Genomic DNA, 25,944 nt, shown 5'->3' on the forward strand with positions numbered 1-25,944 from the left:
AAACCTATAAAGAACCATCAAAAATCATTCTAAGAACCCAAATAACCCAATTTTTCAAAGTGGGCAAAAGATTTCAACTGACACTTCACCAAATAGGATACGTGAATGGAAATTAAGCACATGATAAGATAATCAACCTAATTAGTCATTAGGACAATACAAATTAAAACCATAATGAGATACCACTATACACCTACAAAAATGGTTATAATAAAAAATATAGACAATTCCAGTTGTTACAAAGCACATGGAGAAACTATACCCCTCTGTCCTACAATGTGGGTAGGGATGTAAAATGGCACTACTAACTTGCAACACAATTTGACAATTTGTTTTTTAAGTTGAATATGAACATCCTATGTGACCCAATGGTTCCATTCCTAGAAATCTACCTAAGAGAACTGTGATCACATGTCCACTCAAAGATATGCACATGAATGTTCATCACAGCATTAGTTATAATAGCCCCAAGATGGAAACAATCCAAACGTCCATCAACTGGAGAATAAACATTTTCACCAAAATACTATTCAGCCCTAAAAATGAAAGAACCACTGATACATGATACCACATGATGAACCTCAGAAATATAATGCCAAGTGGCAGATGCTGAATACAAAAGACAAATACATAGTGTATAATTCCATTTGTATGAAATGTTCAGAAATGGCAAATTTACAGTGTCAGATTACAGATCAGTTGTCTGAGGCTGGAGCAGAAATGGAGATGAACAAGGGAATTTTTAGGGGTGATGGAAATGTTCTAAAACTGGATTTTGGTGGTAGTTGTAAAACTATAAATTTACTAAAAATCATAGAATTGTACCCTTACAATGTGTGAATTTTATGGTATGTAAATTATTCCTCAATAAAGATGTGAAACAACAAGGAGAAAAAGGCCTTTCCTATGATGTATTTATCTTAAATGTCAGACCACGGCTTTGATGTAGGTACAAAGGGTTTTTGTTTGGTGGGGTTAGAAGGGACCACTGCTAAGTAAAATAAAATGCCATGTTAGATGGTATAATTAGTAGCAGTAGCAGCTATGCCCATGGTGGTTAATAGTTCCAGCCCTAGAAATTCAAAATCTTACTTCCTGCCTGCTCTCCCTAAGATCTGGATGTTGGCATGTTTAGCCTTCCAACTTGTAATTATCCTCCCTCCAAATTGGAATGAGGATTAACTAATTATAGTGCTGCCTTCAGACACGAGCCATATCAAACGCCCTGGTAACCAAGAATCGTCCTGTCTGCAAAAGTATGCCAGAAAGCCTTAAAGTCTCTGGTATCTGCTTCAAGGCCCACAAAAGGGAGACTGAGCCAACCCACAGAGCTTCCCTAATCTAGTTTAGTCTACACAGGTATACCCTGCACTTCCATTAACTTCATTTTCTTAAGATGCAGCTTTGGAAGAGGGCATCCCTTTCGCAAAACTCTGCTGTGGGTAGCAGTAGAGCCAATGCAGTAAGCAGCAGGGGGGCCATCAGAAGACCAGGACATGGCATTAGAAGCCATGGGTTTAAATCTTGGCCCTGACATAAACTAGCCATGAAGCTTTAGCCAAGTAACTTATCTTTTAAACCTTATATGATTTATCCCCCAAATTGCGATGATTCTTCCTAGTCCATAAGATTTTGTGAGAGAGAAGCAAGACAGTTTTATACAGAGTGCCTGTGTGTTGAATCCCAATAAAGGATACAGTCACAATTCCTTAATGTGGCAGTCAAAGCTTTCAGAGTTTGGCCCGATCTTCCCGTCTATCCTAATCTTCCAGTAGGAAAATTCCCTATTCCAGTCAAACCAGACTTCTAGCCCTCGGCCACCACGCAGTGACCCTGGCTGTTGCTGCTCTTTGGGCTTCCTCCTCCCCAACTCTGTATTCAGGAATCCCACCCATCTTTCAATACTCAGCTGAAACCCTATCTTCTCCATGACATTTGGTCTGACTATCAACTCTTTAAACAATTCATGAGATCCTTCATGATATACTTTAAAAAATATTATATCTAATTGAACATGTCTTATTTCCTCTGGTAAAGAATACATTTCTGGAAGTACGCCAAAACTTGTATATCTTGTTGCATGTCCCCAGAGTGCCTCTCACAGGGTCTGAAGAAGGACATGGTGCTCAAATTATTATTATTATTATTACTATTTTTCTAACTGAGGAATTTCTCAAAAAATAATTTGAAAATACCTGTTCAAGTCCAACTTTTTCATTTTATAGATGAAAAACTTGTGCCCAGAGAGGGTAAGTAACATTCAAAGTCAAATGAGCAGTTGGTGTTAGAGCTGAAAGCAGAATTAAGGCTCCTTGTGGGCAAGGACTTCAGTTTGTCTTTCTGTACTAATTCTCCTCCGTGTCGGTAAGACTACCAATTTTTAGATGGAAACATGATCACCCAGAATGAAGACTTCATTTCTCATTCTTCCTTTAGTTAAGAGTGAAAATGGATTCTATTAAATGGGAAGAAAGTGGAAGTGCCATATCTTTCACTTCAGAATCTTCTCCTCTCTCCCTCTATGTCCTTCATCTTGCTGCCTTGAACATGGACATGATGGCAGAATTCTGTACTGGATCATGAGATTGAGGGCCACGTCCCAGGGATGGCAGAGCAGAAAGCCGAAATAACCTGACTGCCTAAGGCTTTCAAGGAGCAGAGCCGCAATACCAGCTCTGGATTATCTGCATCTGGATAGGCAGAATTCTATATGGGACAGACATAAACTTCTATCTTTTTTAAAATTGTTGTTATTTTAGATATGTATTTGGATATGAGTTATTGGTAGCTTAACTTGTTCTACTGTCTCTCCTATAAGCTTTCTAATGCTCTCAGCTCCCTGCATTACCTCTAGACATGTACCTTAATTCATTCTTTCATTTTTTCATTCATTCAATAATTCACTCAGTAGTCATTCAATGTGCACATTCTGTCTGGCATAAATCTTGGGTGGACCCTGTAATGAAATGTATAGATCCTGCCCTTAAAAGTCACTGGTATTGAATGAACTTATCACTCTCTTAATTCATATCACATTTTCTATGTCTGACAAACATTCATCTCAGAATTTCTCTGACAGTCCCACTTCAAATTATCTCACTGTTTCCAGTAATATACTGTTGACAAGAGAATGAGTGTTTAATAAGTTGTATTTGCCTCGCTAAATCGACTCTCTCCCCTTTACCACCATTTTCTTTGCCCAGGGAGGCTTTATTTATGGATTACAACAATGGGCTCTTTTGCCCTCTGATTTCTGGTTGGGTTGGTCAACAAAACTCCTAGCAGGGGATCAGAGGGGAGTGAGAGAATGAGTTCTAAGTATTGATTTTTCTCAGCTCTCTCCCTATGGGGTCATCTTAGGGTAACTTTGTTCCTTAACTGAAGGCCACTTGTTCCCCTGAAGGTGGTCCACTACATGACTATTATTGGGTTCTGGCAACCATTCCTTCCCTTAACACCCTTTGAGCTGTTACTAGCCCCAGGAAACTGCACTATGTCCTGTGGTTTCCCTATATACTGCCCACACCTTGTAAATAGCCCATTTATTAAGCCCTCCTCCAATTATCCTAATGTGAGGCTGCCATGTTTCTTCCCAGCATACTGACTTATACACCATGTGTCCCAATTCTCAGTTTGAAATATACAGACCCCAGATACGCATGGTATCCCCCGTAAGCACTGTTAGGAAGAGGTTTAGAGTAGATGGAAGATATTTAGCAAAATCTTGGTGCATAGAGAACCTCAGATTATAAGAATATCATCATGACCACTAGCTTTTGAGATTAGATTAGGCTCTCAGGTACTTTAGCCATACAAGCCTTCTTTCTTTTTCTCCCTTTTAGGGTATCCTAGACCAGACCTTATGTCTCTTAAACAGTCTACTCTTGAGAACTTCTATTAGAGGTGAGAATTCCTTCTAAGTGAAACCCAGACTAGGCAGAATTCATTTTCCAAAAACTCAGGACCTTGAGTACAGAATTTTCTGCCAGTTCCACCAGTATCCTCGTTTAGAATCTTTAAAAAGTTCAATATGCCTATTTAGAGACACAATCCACTCTTCTTAAAGAGTGAAACATAAAACCAAATTACCACCTGCTTACTCTTTACTAGCAACGTAAGTATTGCTCACCACAGAGGACAAACCCATGAATCCAATGTGTAGAATGATTGCAGACCCTGGATTGGGGAGGTAGGGGGAGAGGAAAGGAGAGAAGGAAGGTGTGGTAAGCAGAACAATGCATTCCCTCCCAAATATCCAAGTACTAATACCTGGAACCTGTGAATACATTATAACAAAAAGGACTCCGTAGATGTGATAAAGTTAAAGATCTTGAGATGGATTATCTTGTATTATCTGGGTGAATCAAACATAATCACAAGGGTCCTTGTAAGTAAAGAAGGAGGCAGGAGTTCCAGCACGAGAGTGATGCAGCAGGATGAGACAGGGACCATGGCTTAGACAGAGCAGAGTGAGGGCCTCTGGAAAAAGACGAAGCAAGATAACCCCTGTGAGATTTGCTTTGGCCTACTGCCGGGGCCCAGCTGATTTTTCTAACTTTACCCACTTGCTGCTTTTCTTCCTCCAGCCCTAAACAAATGAGTTGTTGCAACTTGGGCAATGTAGCAAGCAACCCCAAAACAACATAGTAAAAACAGGAAGTATTCCATCTTAAAACCCAATTAGTTAAAAAGTAAGTAACTCAGCCCACCTTGGGAGCAAAGCAGGCAGCCTTGAGTGATATGCTCCCAGACCAGGAAGCTGCTATCCTGGGAGGAAATCAGAGCAGTGAAGTTCTTGTAAATAAACAGGAAGACTAATAAGAAACTTAGTGTTTCTTCAAAAGTATTTGGGACCACTTAGCAGGTGTACATCCCTAGCCCTTTGTCTCTCAACCGCCTATAAAAGCCCTAGACACCGCACCACCCAGGGGACCCTCTTGTCCCTTCGTGGCCTGAGCCAAGAGCTCTGTCTTTTCGCTTTCTCTCTAAATAAAAGCCTCTGCCTTGCTCTCCTACCTTGACTGTTTGCAAAGTTCATTCTTCGGCTCTGTGAACAAGAACCCCGGCATCAAGGAGATAGACTCAATCAGCCATTGCTGGCTTTCAAGGTGGAAGAAAACCACAAATCAAGGAATATAAGCAGCTTTTAGAAGCTGGAAAGGCAGGCAAATGAATCCTTCCCTAGGGCCTCAGAAGGAATGCAGACTTGCTGATAACCTGGATTTTAGCCCAGTGAAACCAATTTCAGACTTCAACTGTGAGATAATAAATTTATGTTGTTTTAAACCATTATGTTTATGGCAATTTGTTATTTCAGCAGTAAGAAACTAATACAGAGTAATGTGAAATCTAAAAACCCAGAGAACTAAGCCCAGGGGAAGCAAGAAGGGTTGGAAACTGATGGATGGCAGAGACAGAAACACACTGTGGGCAGCACAGTCAGCAAGTACTTAACTTGATAACCTGCACTGTACGCAAGTTGAATTCACTAAAAAACAATTTTTTTTGCTTCATCTTAGAAGCTACACTCCTCAAGTGCTTTCATGCTTTTAAAACACCCAATAGAAGGCTCCTTCTTTTCTCTCAGTTTTTGGGATTCACCAAAACTTTTGCATTTTAGTAGAGAGCTTAATCAGTTTCATTCAGGACAAGCATCTGTCTCATACCCTATTCTGTGAAGTCTCAGTGGCCATAGTAGCAAATAATTACACAATAAAAACAATAATTTTAGAAAGTTCCACAGCATATAGTCTACACAGCACCAAGATGCATTATTCGCATTCTGTAAACTCCCATTGCTAAGCTCCTTCCCCAAAGCTGCTGTTTTGAATGGGCCTTACCACGCTCTGACCCAGCTGTTCCCGAAAGAAGTAATCCATGTTTCTCTTTTGCAGGCTTTCAAGATAATGCTGAAAGCGAGTGTATGTATATGGGTAGCAGTAAGCAAACTGGTAAATATCTTCTTCTCGGTCAAAACAAAATGCAAAGGACATCACATAATTCTTGCTATGGTCTGGGCAGCGGTAGTAGTAAACATTTTTAGGTGGCAGCCTTTGCCTGAAAGATACAAACAAACACATTTGGGCATATCAGATAACTGTTCAAACTTCAAAAGGTAATACACAGAAATAACTGCCCAAGAGAAAAACTGTACCATCAAGAACCCTAGGTGGTGGCCAGAGACCACAATGCACACCATCTATGGTCAAAAAGAGGCCAGAATCTGGCAGCACTTTGTGCAAGTTCTAGTCCCATCCTTTATTGACTATTTATTTAGATGATGCAAAGTTAAAGAAAGATGAACAAGTTTTATTAGACTATATTATATGCACAGGCATGTTATATGCACAGGTATCATGCTAGATACTTGATGTATACTGGTAAATAATATAAGCAAGATATTTGTCCTCATAGACTACATATATATTCTGGTGGGAAAGTAGTCAATAAAATATTAAAATTAAATATAATTATAAACTCTAAACATGCCTTGAGGAGAAATAAAAAGGGTGATGGTATGGTGACATAAATAGGAAAGGCCTACTTTTCCCAGGAAGTCAGGTTTTTATATTATAAGACTAATTTAGATCTTTCAAAGTAAGCTAATGTGCACTGTAAATATTCAAGGGAGAGGAAATCATATCCAATATTTCTTTAAAGTATTACTGTTACTTTTCTGCTGAGCCTTCCATCAGGCTAATTTTTAACAGAAGCACTTTGGCAACTACTGCTTTCAAATACAGTGGACAGGCAATTATGCTCATTCTCCAAGGAACTCTGAAACACATATGTGAGAAAAGGCAAAATGCTCCAGTCATAATTCTGTGACATCTCTATAAGGTGGGTATTGTCACCCCACTTTGCAGATGTGGTCACGGAGGTCATAAAAGCCAAAGACCTGTGGCCTCAAGGTAGTAAATGCCAGAGTTGGGAATCAAATCTGTCTCTATTGGATTCTAAGCCTAGTAACTATAAACTCCTCTCTAGTCCCTCTTCATAAATTATGGGCTTCTAGAATTTCTGGCATGAGTGTGTGCAAAGGACAGGAGGCAAGAGGGGACAAGTAAACCCCTGAAACTTCAAGGAATTCTTCATGGCTGAAGCACAAAGAATGAGAAGGGAAATCATGAGAACTGTGTCTGAAGAGGAAGGCAGAAGTCAGATTTGAAATGTACTATCTAAACCACGGTAAGGAATTTAAACATTATACTAAGGTCACAGGTAACTTTCAAGTGAGTGAAAGTAAAGTGCCATGAATGTGCCAGTCCAGGGGATAGATGATAGAGGTCAGGAGGAGGACAGGGTACTAGCTGTACAGGTATAGAAAATTAGACAGATGTGACTATACTTAAAAAAAGATGGCTCAAATGATGCTCAGTGAGGTCTAAGTGCTGAGGAGGACAGGATGGGAGACAGAACAGCATAAGCAACAAAAGGACAGGGCTTTTCACATAAAAGTCAGTGCTACCATCAAAGGCTGTCTGGGGGTGTTCGAACGCCCATCAGTAGAGTACCTTTACCTCCTACTCTCAAAGCCGCCGCAAATAAACGTGCAAGTAACAACGGTCTTCTGTTAATGCAAGTGTAACTAATACAAAACCCCTAGGTACTCCTCCTCTCTAACCAGATTGCTACCCTAAACCTTCCTATATTGAAATTTTGGAGCTACTAGTGATGAGATAGAGAAATTATGGCCTAGAATGTACATGGGGAGTGAAGGGAGAAGTAGTCCCTTTGTGATCCTTCTGCAGATGGAGTGTAAGAGAATGAGCAGTTCCGGAGAGGGAAACAGTAGCCTCTAGGATAGTCAGGTCTTAGTTAACTATTTTATTCAGCAAGTATTTATTAAGTATCATGGTTAACACAAGAAGTAAAGGAAGCTGTAGGCTAAAAGACCGAAGGCCCATGTGAGATTATTAACTATAAAGATGAGTTCCAGAGAAGAGGTGGAAGTGGAAAGTTTTGGATAGAGAAGGGAACAGGGGAAATCCAAGCTCAGAGAGAAAAACATAGTAATTTGGGGATGATGGTATAGAAAGACTAGATGATGGTCTACATCTGTGATGTAATGGAACCTGCAGAATGTGAAGATGGCAGAATAAGCTAGTGTCAGGGTTCCAGATTCACATTCAAGGAGAATGCCAGTGGAAGTGGGTTTGAAGTCTCCAGCCAGTGGTCTGTGATAGTCACTTCAGGCCCTGACTCAGAGGTCAGAGCACAAGGAGAGCATGTCTTCATACACAAGAGATTCCTACAGTGATAGGACCCTCAGGTTATGATGCTGATGTTTTCAGCTCTTCATTTACTAGTATATCAGATCAGGGTCCGTGTTTTAAATTGAATTGCCCCAGTATTCTCCTATTCTAGCCAAGTTTAGCAACTTGACTCTCAGAGCCTGCCCATCTCCACTAAATTTGATGATGTGCTATTAGGAGAATTCATCTAATGCCTGCAGCTGTCCTAGCTCTGCTCCTGCATGGACTGGAGGCCTAACTGATCTGCAGACAGAGTGAAGAGAATAGGCCCCGGAGTAATCATTCAAGGAAGCTGAGATGCTGCTCAGGGCTTAGATGTTCCATACTCTGCTAAGGAAACAAATAAAAATCTATTTGAGGAGGGCTCAGTAGGCCACATTCAGGAGGATGTTCAGGTAACACAAAGAATAAAGGGGCAGAGGGCTGGGACTGTCTCTCACTTGGAACGCACTTCTGCATTTTCCTTATTTTGCTTATTGTGTTTTTGCTATGTCTTAGGCATCATGTTAAATGTTTTATATCCTTTTTCATTTAATTCTCACAATAACCCAGTGATCTAGGGGCTATTAACATCCCCTTTACACAGACAAGAAAATCAAAGCTAACAGAGGTAAAAAATCCCCTGAGGTTGCAAGGCTAGCAATCAACAGAGCCTGTATCAGATACCAGCCAGTCTGACTCTGAAGTCTGTGCTCACAGTCCCTGTAGTATCTTGTCACCCTCATTTCTTCTCTTGCCATCTGACTCCTTGCCTTACTTTCTGCTTCCAGGAAAATCTGTTTTTACAGTACTTTTGCCAGTACTCTCCTGCTAAAAACTCTTCAAACAACTTCCTATGCTCACATTTTAGTTTGGCCCTCAAGGTTCCCCAAGATCTCTGGTATCATCAGCCATTTCTGCCTCCCCAAAGCCTACGTTTTATTTATACTGGGCTACTCACGACTCCCAAACATGATTTTGCGCCATACCTCCCATACTTTTACATCTTTGTATTTGATCTTTCCTTCACCTGGACTTCACCCTCTGCCTTCTTACCTACTTGGTAAACTCCTACTCATGGATATGGCATGTGGTAGATTGTCAATAAAGGTTTAAATATTTGTAAACATGAACTAATTAATGAAAAAAAGAGTATATAGATAAATGCCTATTCTTTAATATGCCTCCTTTCTGAAGCCTTCTCTGACTATTCAGTCTTCATTAGATTTTCTCTACTTTGACATGTAATATTAAAACAAGTTTTATAAAAGGGCTTGTCTTTTAACACCGAACAACAACAATAATAATGGAGATTTCTTCCAAGAGAAGGTGTGATGAAGACAGGAATGGTGTCATCTTTTTTTCACTAGAAATGGTACAAAGAACTTCCAAACAATACTCGCTTAGTCAGAAAAGTAGGAACAGGAAGGAATAGGAAGACTCATCTCGACGATAAAGGGCAGGCATCGCAGGGAGATAGATTTTAGCTTAGTATGAAGTTAAAGACTCTTTAACATTCAGCCGAAGAAAAAGTGAAAAGCCCACCTTACAGGGAGTGAAATCACAGGAAACTGTATGGGATTCCATAAAGTAAGTTCCTGTACTTGATGTTAGGTTAGACAAGGCAGCCTTCTGATTCCATTTAACACAAATGTCTGAGATATCAATGGGAACTAGAGAACAATGATGACAATAATAACTGTTCTAATACTAATTCCTAGTATGTATATATCACTGACCATGTGCTAGGCCATTCTAAGCACTTCATATTGTATCAAGTTCTTTAATCCCCACAACAATCTTCTGAAGTTATTTCTATTATCCCAGTGATATGATGAAAAGGAAGATCAGTAACATTTCTTTTTTTAAATTATTTTGCTATCATTAATGTACAATTACATGAAGAACATTATGGTTGCTAAACTCCCCCTATTATCAAGTCCCCCCCACATACCCCATTACAGTTACTGTCCATCAGCATAGTGAGATGCTATAGAATCACTACTTGTCTTCTCTGTGTTATACTGCGTTCCCTGAGTCCCACCCTCTCTACCTTATACATACTAATCGTAATGCCCCTTTTTCCCCCTTATCCCTCCATTCCCATGCATCCTCCCCAGTCCCTTTCCCTTTGGTAACTGTTAGTTCATTCTTGGGTTCTGTAAGTCTGCTGCTGTTTTGTTCCTTCAGTTTTTGCTTTGTTCTAATACTTCACAGATGAGTGAAGTCATTTGATACTTGTCTTTCTCCACCTGGCTTATTTCACTGATCATAATACCCTCTAGCTCCATCCATGTGGTTGCAAATGGTAGGATTTGTTTTCTTCTCATGGCTGAATAATATTCCATTGTGTATATGTTTCACATCTTCTTTATCCATTCATCTACTGATGGACACTTAGGTTGCTTCCATTTCTTGGCTATTGTAAATAGTGTTATGATAAACATAGGGGTGCATATGTCTTTTTCAAACTGGGCTGCTGCATTCTTAGGGTAAATTCCTAGGAGTGGAATTCCTGAGTCAAATGGTCTTTCTATTTTGAGCATTTTGAGGAACCTCCATACTGCTTTCCACAAAGGCTGAACTAATTTACATTCCCACCAGCAGTGTAGGAGGGTTCCCGTTTCTCCACATCCTCACCAACATTTGTTGTTGCTTGTCTTTTGGATGTTGGCCATCCTAACTGGCGTGAGGTGATATCTCATTGTGGTCTTAATTTGCATTTCTCTGATGATTAGGGATGTGGAGCATCTTTTTATGTGCCTGTTGGCCATCTGAATTTCTTCTTTAGAGAACTGTCTGTTCAGCTCCTCTGCCCAATTTTTAATTGGCTTATATGCTTTTTGTTTGTTGAGGTGCATGAGCTCTTTGTATAATTTGTATGTCAACCCCTTATCGGCTATATCATTTATGAATATATTCTCCCATACTGTAGGATGTCTTTTTGTTCTACTGATGGTGTCCTTTGCTGTACAGAAGCTTTTTAGTTTGATGTAGTCCCACTTGTTCATTTTTGCTTTTGTTTCTCTTGCCTGGGGAGATATGTTCATGAAGAAGTTGCTCATGTTTGTGTCCAAGAGATTTTTGCCTATGTTTTTTTCAAAGAGTTTTATGGTTTCATGACTTACATTCAGGTCTTTGATCCATTTTGATTTTACTTTTGTGTATGGGGTTAGACAATAATTCAGTTTCATTCTCTTACATGTAGCTGTCCAGTTTTGCCAACACCAGCTGTTGAAGAGGCTGTCATTTCCCCATTGTATATCCATGACTCCTTTATAGTATATTGACCATATATGCTTGGGTTTATATCTGGGCTCTCTAGTCTATTCCATTGATCTATGGGTCTGTCCTTGTGCCAGTACCAAATTGTCTTGATTACTCTAGCTTTTGTAGTAGAGTTTTGAAGTCAGGGAATATAATCCCCTCAGTGTCATTCTTCTTTCTCAGGATTGCTTTGGCTATTTGGAGGTCTTTTGTATTTTGGGGTCATAAAAATCCATATGAATTTAGAACTATTTGTTCTAGTTTGTTGAAGAATGCTGTTGGGATTTTGAAAGGGATTGCATTGAATTTGTAAATTGCTTAGGGTAGGATGGCCATTTTTATAATATAAATTCTTTCTACCCATGAGCAAGCAATAAACTTCATTTAATGGTGTCTTCTCTAATTTCTCTCATGAGGTATAGGTCTTTAACATACTTGGTTAGGTTTATTCCTAGGTCTTTGTTTTTTATGCAGTCATAAATAGAGTTGTTTTCCTGATTTCTCTTTCTGCTAATTCGTTGTTAGTATATAGGAATGCAACAGATTTCTGTGTATGAATTTTGTGTCCTGCAACTTTGCTTAATTCAGTTATTAGTTCTAATAGCTTTTTGGTGGAGTCTTTAGGATTTTCTATGTATAATATCATGTCATCTGCAAATAGTGACAGTTTAACTTCTTCCTTACCAATTTGGATGCCTTTTACCTCTTTGTTTTGTATGATTGTTGTGGCTAAGACCTCCAGAATTATGTTGAGTAAAAGTGGTGAGAGTGGACATCCTTGTCTTGTTTCTGATTTTAGAGAAAAAGCTTTTAGCTTTTCACTATTAAGTTTGATGTTGGCTGTGGGTTTGCCATTATATGGTCCTTATTACATTGAGGTATATGCCATCTAAACCCATCTTATTGAGAGTTTTTATCATGAATGGATGTTGAATTTTGTTAAATGCTTTTTCAGCATTTATTGAGATGGTCATGTGGTTTTTATCCTTCTTTTTGTTAATGTCGTGTATGATATTGATTGATTTATGAATACTGTACCATCCTGCATTCCTGGAATAAACCCTACTTGGTCATGATGGATGATTTTTTGATGTATTTTTAATTCAATTTGCTAATATTTTGTTGAGCATTTATGAATCTGTGTTCATCAGGAATATTGGTCTATACTTCTCTTTTTTTTGTGGAGTCTTTGTCTGGTTTTGGTATTTTAGAGTGATGCTGGCCTCATGGAATGAGTTTGGAAGTATTCTCTCCTCTTCTACTTTTTGGAATACTTTAAGAAGGATGGGTATTATCTCTTCTTTAAAGGTTTGGTAGAATTCAGCTGTGAAGCCATCTGATACAGCAGTTTTGTTCTTAGGTAGTTTTTTGATTACCAATTTGATTTCACTGTTGGTGATTGGTTTGTTCAGATTTTCTGTTTCTGCCTTGGTCAGTCTTGGAAAGTTGTATTTTTCTAGCAAGTAGTCCATTTCTTTTAGGTTGCCCAATTTATTGGAATATAATTTTTCATAGTATTCTCTAATAATTCTTTGTATTTCTGTGGTATCCACTGTGATTATTCCTTCTTCATTTCTGATTTTGTTTATGTGTGTACTATCTCTTTTTTTCTTGATAATTCTGGCTAGGGGTTGATTTATTTTCTTTAACAAAGAAACAGCTCCTGGTTTCATTTATTTATTTTTCTTTGTTTTACTTTTTCTATTTTATTTCTGCTCTGATCTTTATTATGTCCCTCCTTCTACCAACTTTGGGATTCATTTGTTCTTTTTCTAGTTTGTTTAATTTGAGTTTAGACTGTTTGGGATTGTTTTTGTCTCTTGAGGTAGGACTATATTACTATGTACTTCCCTCTTAGAACTGCCTTTGCTGCCTCCCACAGATTTTGAGCTGTTGTGTTTTTTGTTTGTTTTCATTTGTTTCCATGTATTGCTTGATTTGTTTAAATTTGTTCATTGATCCATTGATTATTTAGAAGCATGTTGTTTAGCCTTCATGTGTTTATAGGCTTTTTTGTTTTCTTTGTGTGATTTATTTCTAGTTTCATACCACTGTGGTCTGTGAAGCTGCTTGATACAATTTCAGTCTTTTTGAATTTATTGAGGCTCTTTTTATGGCCTAGAATGTGATCTATTCCAGAGAATGTTCCATGCAGACTTGAGAAAAATGTGTATCCTGCTGCTTTTGGGTGGAATGTTCTGTAGTTATCTGTTAAGCCCATCTGATCTAATGTAGTGTTCAGTGCCTCTGTTCCTTATTTATTTGCTGTCTGGTTGATCTGTCTATTGATATGAGTGGTGTCTTAAAATCCCCTAAGATGAATGTGTTGAAATCTATTTTCTCCTTTAATTCTGTTAGTATTTGTTTTACATATTTACGTGCTCCTATGTTGGGTGCATAGATAACGGTTATATCCTCTCATTTGACTGACCCCTTTATTATTATGTAATGTCCTTCTTTGTGTCGTTACTTTCTTTGTTTTGAAATCTATTTTGTCTGATATAAGTACTGCTACTCCTGATTTTTTTCTCCCTATTATTTGCATGAAATATCTTTTTCCATCCCTTCACTTTTAGGGTCTGTATGTCTTTGGGTCTGAAATGAGTCTCTTGTAGGCAGCATATATAAGAGTCATGTTTCCTTATGCATTCTGCCACTCTTAGTCTTTTGGTTGGTACACTCAGTCCATTTCCACTTAAGGTGATTATTGATAGATATATACTTATTGCCATTGTATTAATTATTTTTCTGGTGGTTTTATAGCTCTTCTCAGAGCTCCTCTCTGCTCCTTTTAACCTCTCTTATACTCTTCACTTGTTATTTCATGGTTTTCTTACTGTTGTGATTAGATTTCTTTTTAAAATATTTGTGTATCTACTATAGGCTTTAGTTTTATGGTTACCAAAGGTTCAAGGACAGCTTCCTTACTATATAATACTCTATATTAAGTTGCTGATTACCCTACTTGAAACACAATCTAAAGGTACTTTTTTTCTTCTTTCTCCTCTACACTTTATGTATTAGATGTCATGATCTGTACTTTTTGTGTATCCCTTGACTGATTTTGGGTATAGTTGATTTTGCTTCTTTTGAAAAACCTCAATGCCTTTTTAATGCTGTTCCTTCTGTCTATGAGTGCCTTTCCATACTTCTACATAGTGCATGCCTATGTAGAGGTGAGACCTGGCTTAAATGACATTTCTTCTTTGAAGACTTCATCAGCAACTTCATGAACAAATTGTTGTAAATACTAATTGCAGTCACTGTTGTGTTTCTGATTCATATAAAATCCATAGCATTTAGCATAGTGCTTGGATATGAAGAGGAGTTTAAAGTCTACTGAATGAATGAATGAATGAACTTATGACTTAATTAATGAATGATGCTTTCCCATTTACCATCCTCTCTTCTTTCTCTCCAAACCATTAGTCAAATGCCAGATATGTCATTTTGGAGGTTACCAAAGCACAGAGGAAGAGTTGAAGTCCAGGACCTCATGGAGTACACAGGGCTCTCTGAAACAACAATGTGGTAGCCCTCCTAGGGAGCTCTGAAAGACAGAAGCCCTGACTTCCTTTCCAATCAAGTGGAAAATATGGATGTAGATATAGTCTCAACTCCAGAACCTTGTTGTCAGTAGTACAAATATTTTCTTTCACATTAGCATACAGGAAAACAACAAAGAATAAATATTTTCAGGTTGTAAGTACTAAAGGAGGTATACAGAACAAAGTCATTCAGCTATCCTCAAGGGGAGCAACATTTACTAAGCACCTCCTATACGCCAATAATGTGCTACCTGTTTGATGCACACTGTTGTCTGACTGACACATACACATTCTTCTCACCACACCAAGGCTTTGCTAACTGAAATTCATCCAGCAACTGCAATTGCAGAAACAGTCTCTTGGTTCCCTGGGGCAGGAAGCAAACTGGCATCCAGTTTCCCAGGTGTATTTGAAATTGAGGTAATATTGCCCTTCATGAGGGCAGCTGAATCTCTGGTTTGTCATCCATGCCAACACATGGCCTTTCCTCTGCTTGGTTAGAATAACTCAGACCATTACCTGGCTTGAGCCAGTTGACCCCTTTCTTTTCTTCTCTGGTGTCTGGCACAGCCAGATGCCTGCATGCATGTGCACGTGATATGTCTACCCTCCCTAGCAAAGAGGACCTGCTCCTAATTCCAATCCTATCTTCCCCCAAATAATTATAATAGTGCTCCTATAACCAGCATATCTATTCTTATCTTCCTCCACACTTTGTCACAGCTAATCTCTTTGTGAGTCACAGGGCGAGGGAGAAAGAGAGTGAGGGAGGACTCAGATACAGGCAAGGCATTTTTTACACCAATGTCTAATCATATTACCATCTTATCAGAGGCTGATGTGCACTAGCGGTGGGAGGAAAAAGGCAGAGCTACATAGTACCAGCATATTATTTATTTGATAGTAAAAAGACCCTGCTCAATTCTTGAATTAACCTTTTTGTCCTACACATGCTATTGTTTATTTTTCAGAATTTATTTTATATGTAGGGTTTGTGTGGTTTTTTTGTTTGGTTTTGTTTTTTGTTTTTGTCTGTGCCTTCTGGATAAGGACACCCACACACTGTGGCAGCAGCTGCTTCTATTAATTCCAAGCCATTAAAAAAATTAAAATTAAGCCCAATTACTTTGGCTGGTTTAGAACCGGGAAATAGCTGAGACTGATTATTCCCCCTGGTCATGGACAGCAACAATATTCCTACCTACGCATAGCTGCTGGCAGAATGCTAACACAGCCAGAAACTCCAGGGACAGGCTCCCCATGCAAGGACAGGCTTTAAGTCTTGTACTCTCCATTTTCCCCAATCCAGATTCCTGACAGGCAGCAAGAGGACGACACTGGACAAGGACTAGGGGTTGGGTCCTAGTCTAAGTTGTAGTTCTTGGGCAGGACTCCTCCCCTTTTTGTGCCTATTTGTAAAATGTGGTTACTAAAATGTGTCATCTCTTAGGGTTGTTGTGATTCTTAGATGAAAAGAACTGTTTTCAAAACAATCATTGGCCAGCACATAAGATGGCATATGAGGCAGTATCAGAATGCTGGGTTGCTCTAGGACAGGGTAGCAGGCTGTAGCTCCAATGGTTCAGGTTTGCACTGAAGTATTAATTTTTCAAGTTATTGTGTGCTGTGGAATAATAATAAGGGCTCCGAGAGTGAAGTCACCGGATGAGCATCTCCTTGTGGTCACCTTGCATAGAGCCTAGTATGCAGAAGGCACTCAATAAATATTTTGAATGAATGAATAAATAAGTCAGGTTGAGTTTCGAATGAGGAGACTGAACTGGGCAGCTTGGGATGCCTTTTAGAAATGTGGTCATTGTATAGTAAAAAGAAGCTGGGCTTGGGCTATAATCTGCTTTCATTATTTATCAGTCTTATAGTCCTGGGCCTGGGTTTCCACATCTATGAAATGAAAATAATTCTAGCTCAGGGATTTGTTTTGACGATTCGAGCTGGATCTGTACCTGACACGTACCAAGTGCTCAGTAATGGTAACTGTGGTTATCACTGCTCCGTGCGATGCACACTTGGCATCACACTGTTTCTTATTTCAGAACAATGAATTCCAAGTTGCATACTATGTGTGCTTAGGGTATCCAATGGACAGAGAAAGGGACAAAGGAAAAGTGACAAAGTGTTTAACCATTTAAACACATGGTTATGAATGAAAGCCAGGGACAACAACCCTGTTTTCTCTTCCCAATCCCCCACCACAGATCCAATGTAACCAATACCTCCCTTTCAAAAAGGTGTGTTCTCTGATAAAACTAGACGCGTCTCTCCAGATACTGGAAAGCAGTTAATTCCTTCAGGTCCCAAATGGCAGTGGGAGAAGTATTCGAAGGTGTTACCCTGGTTGGCGGCTTGCTGTACCAGCCAACTGAGCTGTGGTCCAAGCAGCACCCTGCCAGATGCGTGCAGCCTTGGGGCCACTAGTTGGTGAGACGCATAGGGAATGTACGAAATTACAGGTTAGAGGAGTGTAAAATATGTTTGGGAAATGGAGACGGAGCAGTCCTGCTGAAAGAGAACAGGACAGCCTGCTCTTGGCATATTTCTCATATGGTGTAACCTAAAATTATTTATTTCATTTTCTGGTATTTAAAAAGAAATCTTTGCCATAAACCCTTTCACCAGCAATGAGGTAAAAAATACAAAAGCATGTATTTCAAGAAAGTTAAGTTCTAACCTTCCATTTCTCATGAAATTCAGTGATGAACATGTAACTTGTATAATATGTGTGTCAGTGGTTAGGATCTACCACAGGGGGTGCACTGGTAACACAAGCGCATGACGACCAGGAGACACAAATCTGCTGAAGAAACATCAGCATCTACTTGATTTAACAGTCATCTTAAGAAAACATACACCCAAGACTGTAATTTACACATGTAAAAGCAGAGGCATAGAAGGAAAATGATTGAAATTATTTTAGAAGAGTCAATGTGCTCTAAATGAAAGCCACACTTCAGAGTGATGTATGGTATCACTTTTATTTAGAGTGCATGACTGTCCCACCAAAATAATTTCAATTATTTTAATTCCAAGTTTCCTTGTATATAAAGTTGTAGCTATTAATGTCTTTTCTTATTAGCAGAAATACAACCAGCAGTTTTACATCAGTGTCATCAGATGTTTCAAATAGAAAAAAACTTAATTCCAATGTGATTCAATTATTTTTATCCAACTCACAGGATCAAAGTAAAGCTCTTGGAAATTCATGCTGTTGAAGGTAAAATACTGTATCAGTGGTAATGACACTGCTAATAAAGTAAAGTTCAACATTAAAGATAAAATTATTAATTTTTTATTATGATAATATGAATACAAATTTTGGTAAAAGCAATGTACTTGTTACGTCAACAAACCTATGGAGTAGAAATTTATTTTGAATTGGTTTGAGTTGTCCAAATAATCATAGCTATATTCAAATAAGCTTCTATTTTCTACCTTCAAAACAGAAACCATAGCTCTCAAAATTTACAAAAGTAGGTGAAATTTACAATGTTTTATGAAGCTAATTTTAAACTACACACAAAAAATTTTTGTTTTGAGTTTCAGGGAAGGCAGATCATGTTTATTTTCTTTACTCTCTGCCATCAGTAGGATTTTAGAGACTTTGAACCTTTAATAAGCTGTTTTGTTAATCAATGTTGATTTTGCTTTTTTGTTGTTGCTAATGAAATCCCTAACTTTTGTTAATGAGACTTCTAAACAAGAACAAAATTTTGGTTGTGTTTTGTTCAAAATAAATTGAACATCTTTAATTAAACATTCAACAAGTAAAGCACCAAAGTATTCTAGGTATTAAAACTTACACAAATTGCAATCATTGGAAACAAAGTTTGCAAACAAGAAGACATGACATTTATTTTTACAAAAGCAAGGGGGGAACTATACAAAATAAATGATGAAAACACAATTGTAGGATAAGATTTAATTTTGAAACTCAATGATTATACCTTGGGATGCCTCACTTTACAAGAATTTTTTTGAAGATCCTATTTTTAATTGGTATTTATATGTTATACCAGAGTGGAATGAAATTGAGGCAGCCTACAATTTTGCAGCATCTGCATTTAGTGAAAATTTGAAAGAATCAAGAAAAAGCACCTTATTTGCAAAAGTTGTTTTATATTTTTTTATGGGAGGAAATTTCTCTGAAGGGAGTTTATAAGACAGTAACTATGAAAATAATTTGACTGAAATATTTATATGTTTCAATACTAAAAAGCTTATAACTGAAAATATTCTCTATTTAGGAGAGTTTGCTCAATGTTTACAGGTACCTCAGTAACTATGATAATGCCTTTTATTTAAGGATATGATGGTCTTCAAAGAAGAATCAGTTGAAGTGTCAACAATTTCAAGCTTATTAACCATATACAATTCTAAAGAAGACTGAGGGGAATGTCATCAAAAATTTTAAACAAAACCATTTAGAAAGATGTTCTTCATAAAAATACAATGACATGGCAATAGATACACATGCAGCTAAAAAATGGATGGAAGCATATGAATGTATGCCAAAAGTAACAGGATTGAGTTTAAGAAAACAAATTAAGTTTTCCAAAAAATTTCCTTTAAGGTGCATGATGTGTATTAATTTTATTTTTAGAGTAAATTTTGATTTTGAAAATTGTTCTGAAAGTTCAATATAATAAAACAATTGGTGATCAATACATAAATGTTTCAAAAATAAAAAAGATTTTGTTTTTAGTTTCCTTGCTCACTTTTAGTTGAGATGATAAATAATGTAGTCCTATCCATCTGCCAGCCTGGTTGCTCTTCTTGAATGTGTCAAGGTTACCTCAAATCCAACCAGATTAAAATGGGTCTCCTCAGGTCCCCCAAACCTAGCCCTCTGAAGGTGCCTCTGACTCAGCCAATAGCCACATCATCCCCCTCCATTGGCTGAACAAGCCATAAACTGAGTTCAGAGTCAACTCTGATACCTTCCTCTCTTTTATCATTTCCTTCCTTCTTTTATTCAGTAAGGATAGCCTGAGAGCTCCCCATGTTGACACACTGCTAGATGTTGGAGTAGCAGAAGTAAAAAAAAAAAATCAATTCTATGCTTTCATACTAGAATAAACTATTTTTTTGTTTATTCATAGAGAAACAAACAAACTGATATGACAAATAGTGTAAGGTAATGAAGTGTAACAAGTACAGATAAAGCAAGGTAAGATGATAGGAGGGTGATGGAGGGGAATATTTTCATTAGGGTGGTCAGAGAGGTAATCATTTAGTAGAAACTGAATTGACATGAGAAAATAATCCATAAACATATCCCAGAAAATAGTGGCCCAGATGGAATAGTACGCACAAAGGTCCAAGGGTGAGAATAAACTTGGTCTGTCTCTGGGAACAGCGGGAAGGTCAGTGTGACTGGACAGGAGTACGTGAGGAGCTGACTGGACAAAAAGGAGTTAGACAGGAGAGCGGGACGATTACAAGGCATTGTAGGCCCTGGTAAGAGTTCTGCATGAGAAGCCACTGTAGGGTGAGATGCTGAAAAGTGATGAAATGATTTAATTTACATTTTAAAAGGAGCTTCTGAATACAAAATAGTATATTCTCTATTGATAGTCTATTCTCTACTATTAGTCGGTGGTGAGCAGAGTTGTGAAAGTGAGGAGACCTCTTGGGTAGTTATTGCAAAGATCCAGGAAGAAATAATGACCGGTTGGGTTAGGGTGGAAGTTGTACAGGTGATAAGAAGTGTTGGGATTTGGAATCTGTTTTGAAGGTGAAGACTATAGGATTTGTTGATGGATTGGATATGAGATGTGAAAGTAAGAGAAAAGTCAATAATGATATTAAAATTTTTGGCCTAATATCATTCACTGAGATGTTTACATCCTCCATCCCACAAAGGTCTTTTAAATCTTTCCATTTCCAAAAAGATGTCTCCAGTCTGCCTCCTTGTCCCTATTTCCATGTTTTGGATACTTTGCTGAAGCAGTCCCCTGTCCTACCCAGCGCCCTTTTTCTCACTCTTGCTCTCTCCAATCCCTTTTCCACACATGATCTTTCCAAAGCTTAACTGGATCATATCACTTCCTGGATTAGAACTCTACACCATTTATAATTATGAGGGAATGATACTCAAGCTCTTTAATATGACTGTTTTACTTCTTCAGATGAACCACAGCCTTTGAGCACTTTCCCTTCTACCCATCCTGTTCTTCACACTGACTCTCTCTCCCTTGCTTAGCTGACTTCTACCCTTGGCTTTTGTTTTAGCTCAAATATGATCTTTCCTACCACCACCTAAATTATACTCTCCTGTTAGTCTCTCCTGGAGCAACTAGATTCTTTCCCTCAAAGCACTACCTCAATTTACAATTATATATGTATTTGAGCTTGTGTGCTTGTAGGTTACATTTCCAGGTAGGCTGTAATTTCTATGTAGGCAGGGACAATGTCTGCTTTTGTTTTGTTTTGTTTTGCTTACCAGTGATTAACCTAGCATCTGACACAGTACTTGACACACAGTAAACTTGCAGTAGATATTTACTAATTGAGTTGAGCTAATATGTACAGGTAAGGGAATAAGGACAGAGAGGTAAGAAGGCTGACTGTCAGTAGCCTGGTCAGGACAAGGAGTTCTGAATCCACAGTCAGCTAGCTGGTTCCCAGCAGAGTTGGGTAGGGGCGGGTATCAAGATGGAGGGCTTTTAAGCTGCTCTGAGTTGGATTTTATAGGAGGTGCACACAGTGCTTCTCTCAAAGAAAAGACAAAGGTATTAATGATCCAGAAAAAGGTTTCTTCTCTTCTGTTCGTTTAGTGCAGTATTCTCTTTTGTTCTGGATTCTTCCTGCTTCTCCCTCCACCACCAGCAGATCAGAGCTTTTAAGTCAAAAGATTCGTTGGCACTCAGCTCTGCCTTGTGAGGGGCCACTGTGAGGTCTTCCGATGGTAAATGCAGAGCTCAGCCTGGTTCACTGAACAAGGGGGCTCTCATCATGATTGCCTCCCAGTACAGACCGTTTCCCCTTACTCACTGCATGGGGTACTACAGGCATGACCAATTTTGGGGGTTGCTTAGCAGTAGACAAGGAAATATAGGGAAACAGGACCATCTGGAATATCATCTGATTCATCACACACATACACACGCAGTCCCAACACAGGGAGAACCTGTTTACTAAGTGAAATGAACTGAGCCCTCATTGGAAAGACTGAGGAATAGATCATGAGAGTAGATGCAAGTGACATGGAATCCAAGGAAGCCAGGAAATGGCCTACATTCCAAATGCAGGAAGCTTAGCTTAGCTAAAAAGCAAAGTGAAAAATGATCTGGTTCAGAAATTAGGTTTCCAAGCTCTTGTAGATAGGGGATAAGAGACAATGGTGTTGGAGCCAAGATTGAGTCAGCAGCTAAGGAAATAGACTGCCAAAGAAAAAAAGGAGTGGGGGCAGAGGGCATGGGTGGTAGGTGACTGTCAGCTCCCCAGGCAGAAAGTATGGTCACAATCCTGAGTGGATGAAGATGTGGTCAGAATTGGTGAGAAGGAGGAGGACAGGATTGCTTAGCAGAGATGATGTCCATGCCAGGTTCCAAGCCAGGTCACATGGAAATTATTCTTTCCTACTGTGATAAAGGGAGGCAAGAGTAAGATCCACTGATCAGGAATGAAAGACTGGCATGAATCCATGGGAGCAGACTGGAACCTTGAGGAGCTGTTCCACTAGGACGCCAGTCTCCAGACAGTGGGTGAGGGAGCCGGGCTAGGTGGCTGCCCCATGTGAAAAGTGCTGATGACTTGATGACCTGTGGAGGTACAAGCAGTGGCAGGCTGTGCGGTCTGAGCTTTGAGCTGGGGAGGCCAAGTACTGACTGCAGAGGAAAACCTGAGAGATGGCACAGCTTTAGGGATGGCTGATACAGAGAAGGGCAGTCGTCCCTGATGGTGCCACCAGAAGCGTTACTGTGGTAGTATGACAGCTGCAAGACCCCAGCAGGATGAATGCAGCAGTGAGCATCAGCTCATTGGAGTTGGAACAAATGGTAGGTTGGGAATGGAGGCTCACGCAGGAATCAGAGGTAAAGGCAAAACAAAGATCCAACATCGTGGCTAGGAGGCCAAGTTAGATCAGGACTTAGTTGTGCTTCTGAGAAAAAAATCCTAAAATTGAAGGAACTTTCATCTTTTTGCCAGTGCCTCTTACCCACCATCTGCATGATAGGACCAAGTTTCCTACACGGCTGTGACTAAGTCTACAGGTGAGCTAAGTTGTCAAACCATAGGCACCTACAGTGTATCTACTGTGGCTAGTCTACTGTGTCTACAGTTACTTATCTTTGGTTTCACTTCCTCTGGGAAGTCCTCCCTCCACCTGCACCAGTCATGCCCCTCCTTGGCTCTGCCATCTCTGTACTACCCCGCAATAACATACATCACACTTCATTACAGCCTAACATGGCTCTTCCTTGTCCCGTCAGAGGGAGGCCATGTCTCTATTTGCACACCATGAAGCTCTCCTGGCTAACCTATGTCTGCTACATGGTAAGCCCTAAATAAATTATTTTTATTGAATGAATGAGTGAGTGAATGATAGAGTGAACAAGTCAGGAGTAGCAAAAGATAAGATAACAAAGGAAGATGGGGCCAGATCATGTAGTGCCTTGTAAGCCATGCTATGTAGTAAAGACTGACCCTAAAAGAAGTGAAGAGCCACTAATAGATTTTAAGTTTGTTCTCAGTGACCTCCTATACTCAAAGGCCACTGGTGCTTAAGAAGGTGCTAGCTGTGCTCCATTAGATCATGCCCTTACAAAATAACTGGTTGAAATGCTGATTCATAGGAGTTAGCTCTGACATTTTGGTCTTTCTCACATGAAAGATAGTGTCTAACCCAGTTTCTCAGTACCTATCATCTGATATATCAGTACTATATCATCTGGAATATAGTACAAATTCCTTTCTATATCATTGATCTTCACAGTTAAAAAATTATGTGAAAGAACTTTCATACTTCAGTGGATTTATTAATCTTAGAAGCTCTGAATCCATGTATTTCACAACCTCCCATTTTTAGGGTTATTATGTTAATTAAAATAATCAAATGGACTCAATAAAGAGTTTTTGGTAATTGAAATGAGTAAATGAACTTTGCAAGTCATCTACCAGCTTCCTGAAATTTGGGAACCAGAAGAATGTGAGATGAAGAACTTCTGATTTTATTCCAAGAAGAAATACATAATTGTTGTTTGAAATAATCTCTCTGGGAGGTCTATAAATTCTTTATAGTGATATAACTGTACACTTTTATAAAGAGATGGGAGACTTTAGGGATCATCTAATCTATTGTCTTTTGAACAGTTTTTAGTTTATTCAAAAGTGCTTTTTTCAAAAGAAACACAATATGCAAAAACCAAATAAACATGTGAACAGAATTCAGCCAGTAGGAAACAGGCAAAGCGGGTTGGGCCTGATCTGGTTCAAACTTTTAATTTTACAACTGAAGCTGAGAGATGTAAATGACTGGACCAAAGCCACATTGGAAAAGCTGAGAACTGCTCTTCCAATTATATTTATTTTGTTCATTCATCAAACAATTATTTATCAGGCCTAGTTCTTGTTGCTGAGGATAAACTAGTATATAAAACAAATTCCTGGTTTTATGGGAGAGAACACACATGTGTGTCTGGTGGTAATAAGTGCTATAAAGGAAAAAACTGCATATGGGAAGAGAGAGTAAACAGAAAGTAAAGGAGAGGGGTGATACGTTTGTGATACAGGGCTATCAAGGAAGGCCTTTCTGATGAAGTAACACCTGAATAAAGTGGCAGAGTGAGTCCAGGGGGCTTCTGGGGGAGGGTGTCACAGAGAGAGGGAATAACAGGTACCAGTAAGGTTTCCTTGCTGCTCTCGCTTCTCCAGGCAGAGCACCTGCTAGGTACCAGAACTGCATTAGCCCCTTTACATGCGCAAAGGCCTGGAGCATTAGAGAGAATGTAGATTTTAGAGGCAAACAGATCTAGTTTTCAATCCAGGTTTTGCCAGGCAATTGATTTATCCCTTGTTACCTTCAATCTTCTGATTTTTAAAATGGGAATATTATTATTATTATTGTTAGGAAATTTGTTCAAAGGACTAATAAGAAAATACATGTAAAGCTCCTGTTAGCCACTGGTGCTATACAGTTGGGAGGTGTCAGTATTGTCTACTTCATGGTCTTCGAAGGATTCTAGATATAGTTGACTATAAGCAGAAAATTTTGACTGCTTGACCTTTACCTCCTTTTCCTAACAGCTAACTATTTCCTATGCATAAATGACTCCTTCCTCATAGGTAGAGGTTGTTGCAGTCACAAGGAAAGGCCTTGTTGTCCCATGCCAAAGCACATGCCCCTCCCTGGCTAACTAAATATGACCTCCATGGAATCTGTATCTTGAATAGGGGGAAACTACTGAAAAATTGAGTGTGTCCCCTCATGTTCTGACCAAAAGTGTTCCACTCCAAGGCCACTCTTGTGGCTTTTTCTCCCTGCTGCAAATGCTCTTCACTCTTGCTCACCCTCAAGTCTGTGTCTCTCTCACTGTCTGTCTGTCCTCCCACTGATTCTGTAAGTCCCCAATATTTTTCAAATGCAGTTACTTTGGCCTAAGTTAAACAGATTTCTATTCTTAGTAACTAAAGGAACTGTGTCTTATATACTTACACATAACCAATTTAACTTTAGACAATGAAAATGACACCAACACAAGCCATATTTGCCTCCTGGATAATCAGAATTATGTTGTTGAACAGTAATGTTGATAAAGAAATTTTGAATTATGCATAGTCTTTGTCTACTCATGTGCCTCTCTGAAAAGCAATTTCTCCAACTAAAAAAATCCAAAAAGACTGAATTAAAAACAAAGCAAGATTGAATAAACTGA

At 38.9% G+C, this 25,944-nt stretch overlaps 1 protein-coding gene across 2 annotated transcripts in view; it reads right to left on the reverse strand.

Annotated features, from left to right (window-relative positions):
• The window catches only part of AGBL4 (AGBL carboxypeptidase 4), a 1,371,246-nt gene that overhangs the window by 462,211 nt on the left and 883,091 nt on the right, over positions 1-25,944 (reverse strand). For both annotated transcript variants that reach the window (XM_057500192.1, XM_036892951.2), the window contains exon 5: positions 5,841-6,057. In XM_057500192.1, coding sequence (XP_057356175.1) covers positions 5,841-6,057 — 217 coding nt within the window. The remainder of the gene's footprint in view (positions 1-5,840; positions 6,058-25,944) is intronic.

Source organism: Manis pentadactyla, chromosome 4 (genome assembly GCF_030020395.1).
Source record: "Manis pentadactyla isolate mManPen7 chromosome 4, mManPen7.hap1, whole genome shotgun sequence".
NCBI classification, from domain to species: domain Eukaryota; kingdom Metazoa; phylum Chordata; class Mammalia; order Pholidota; family Manidae; genus Manis; species Manis pentadactyla.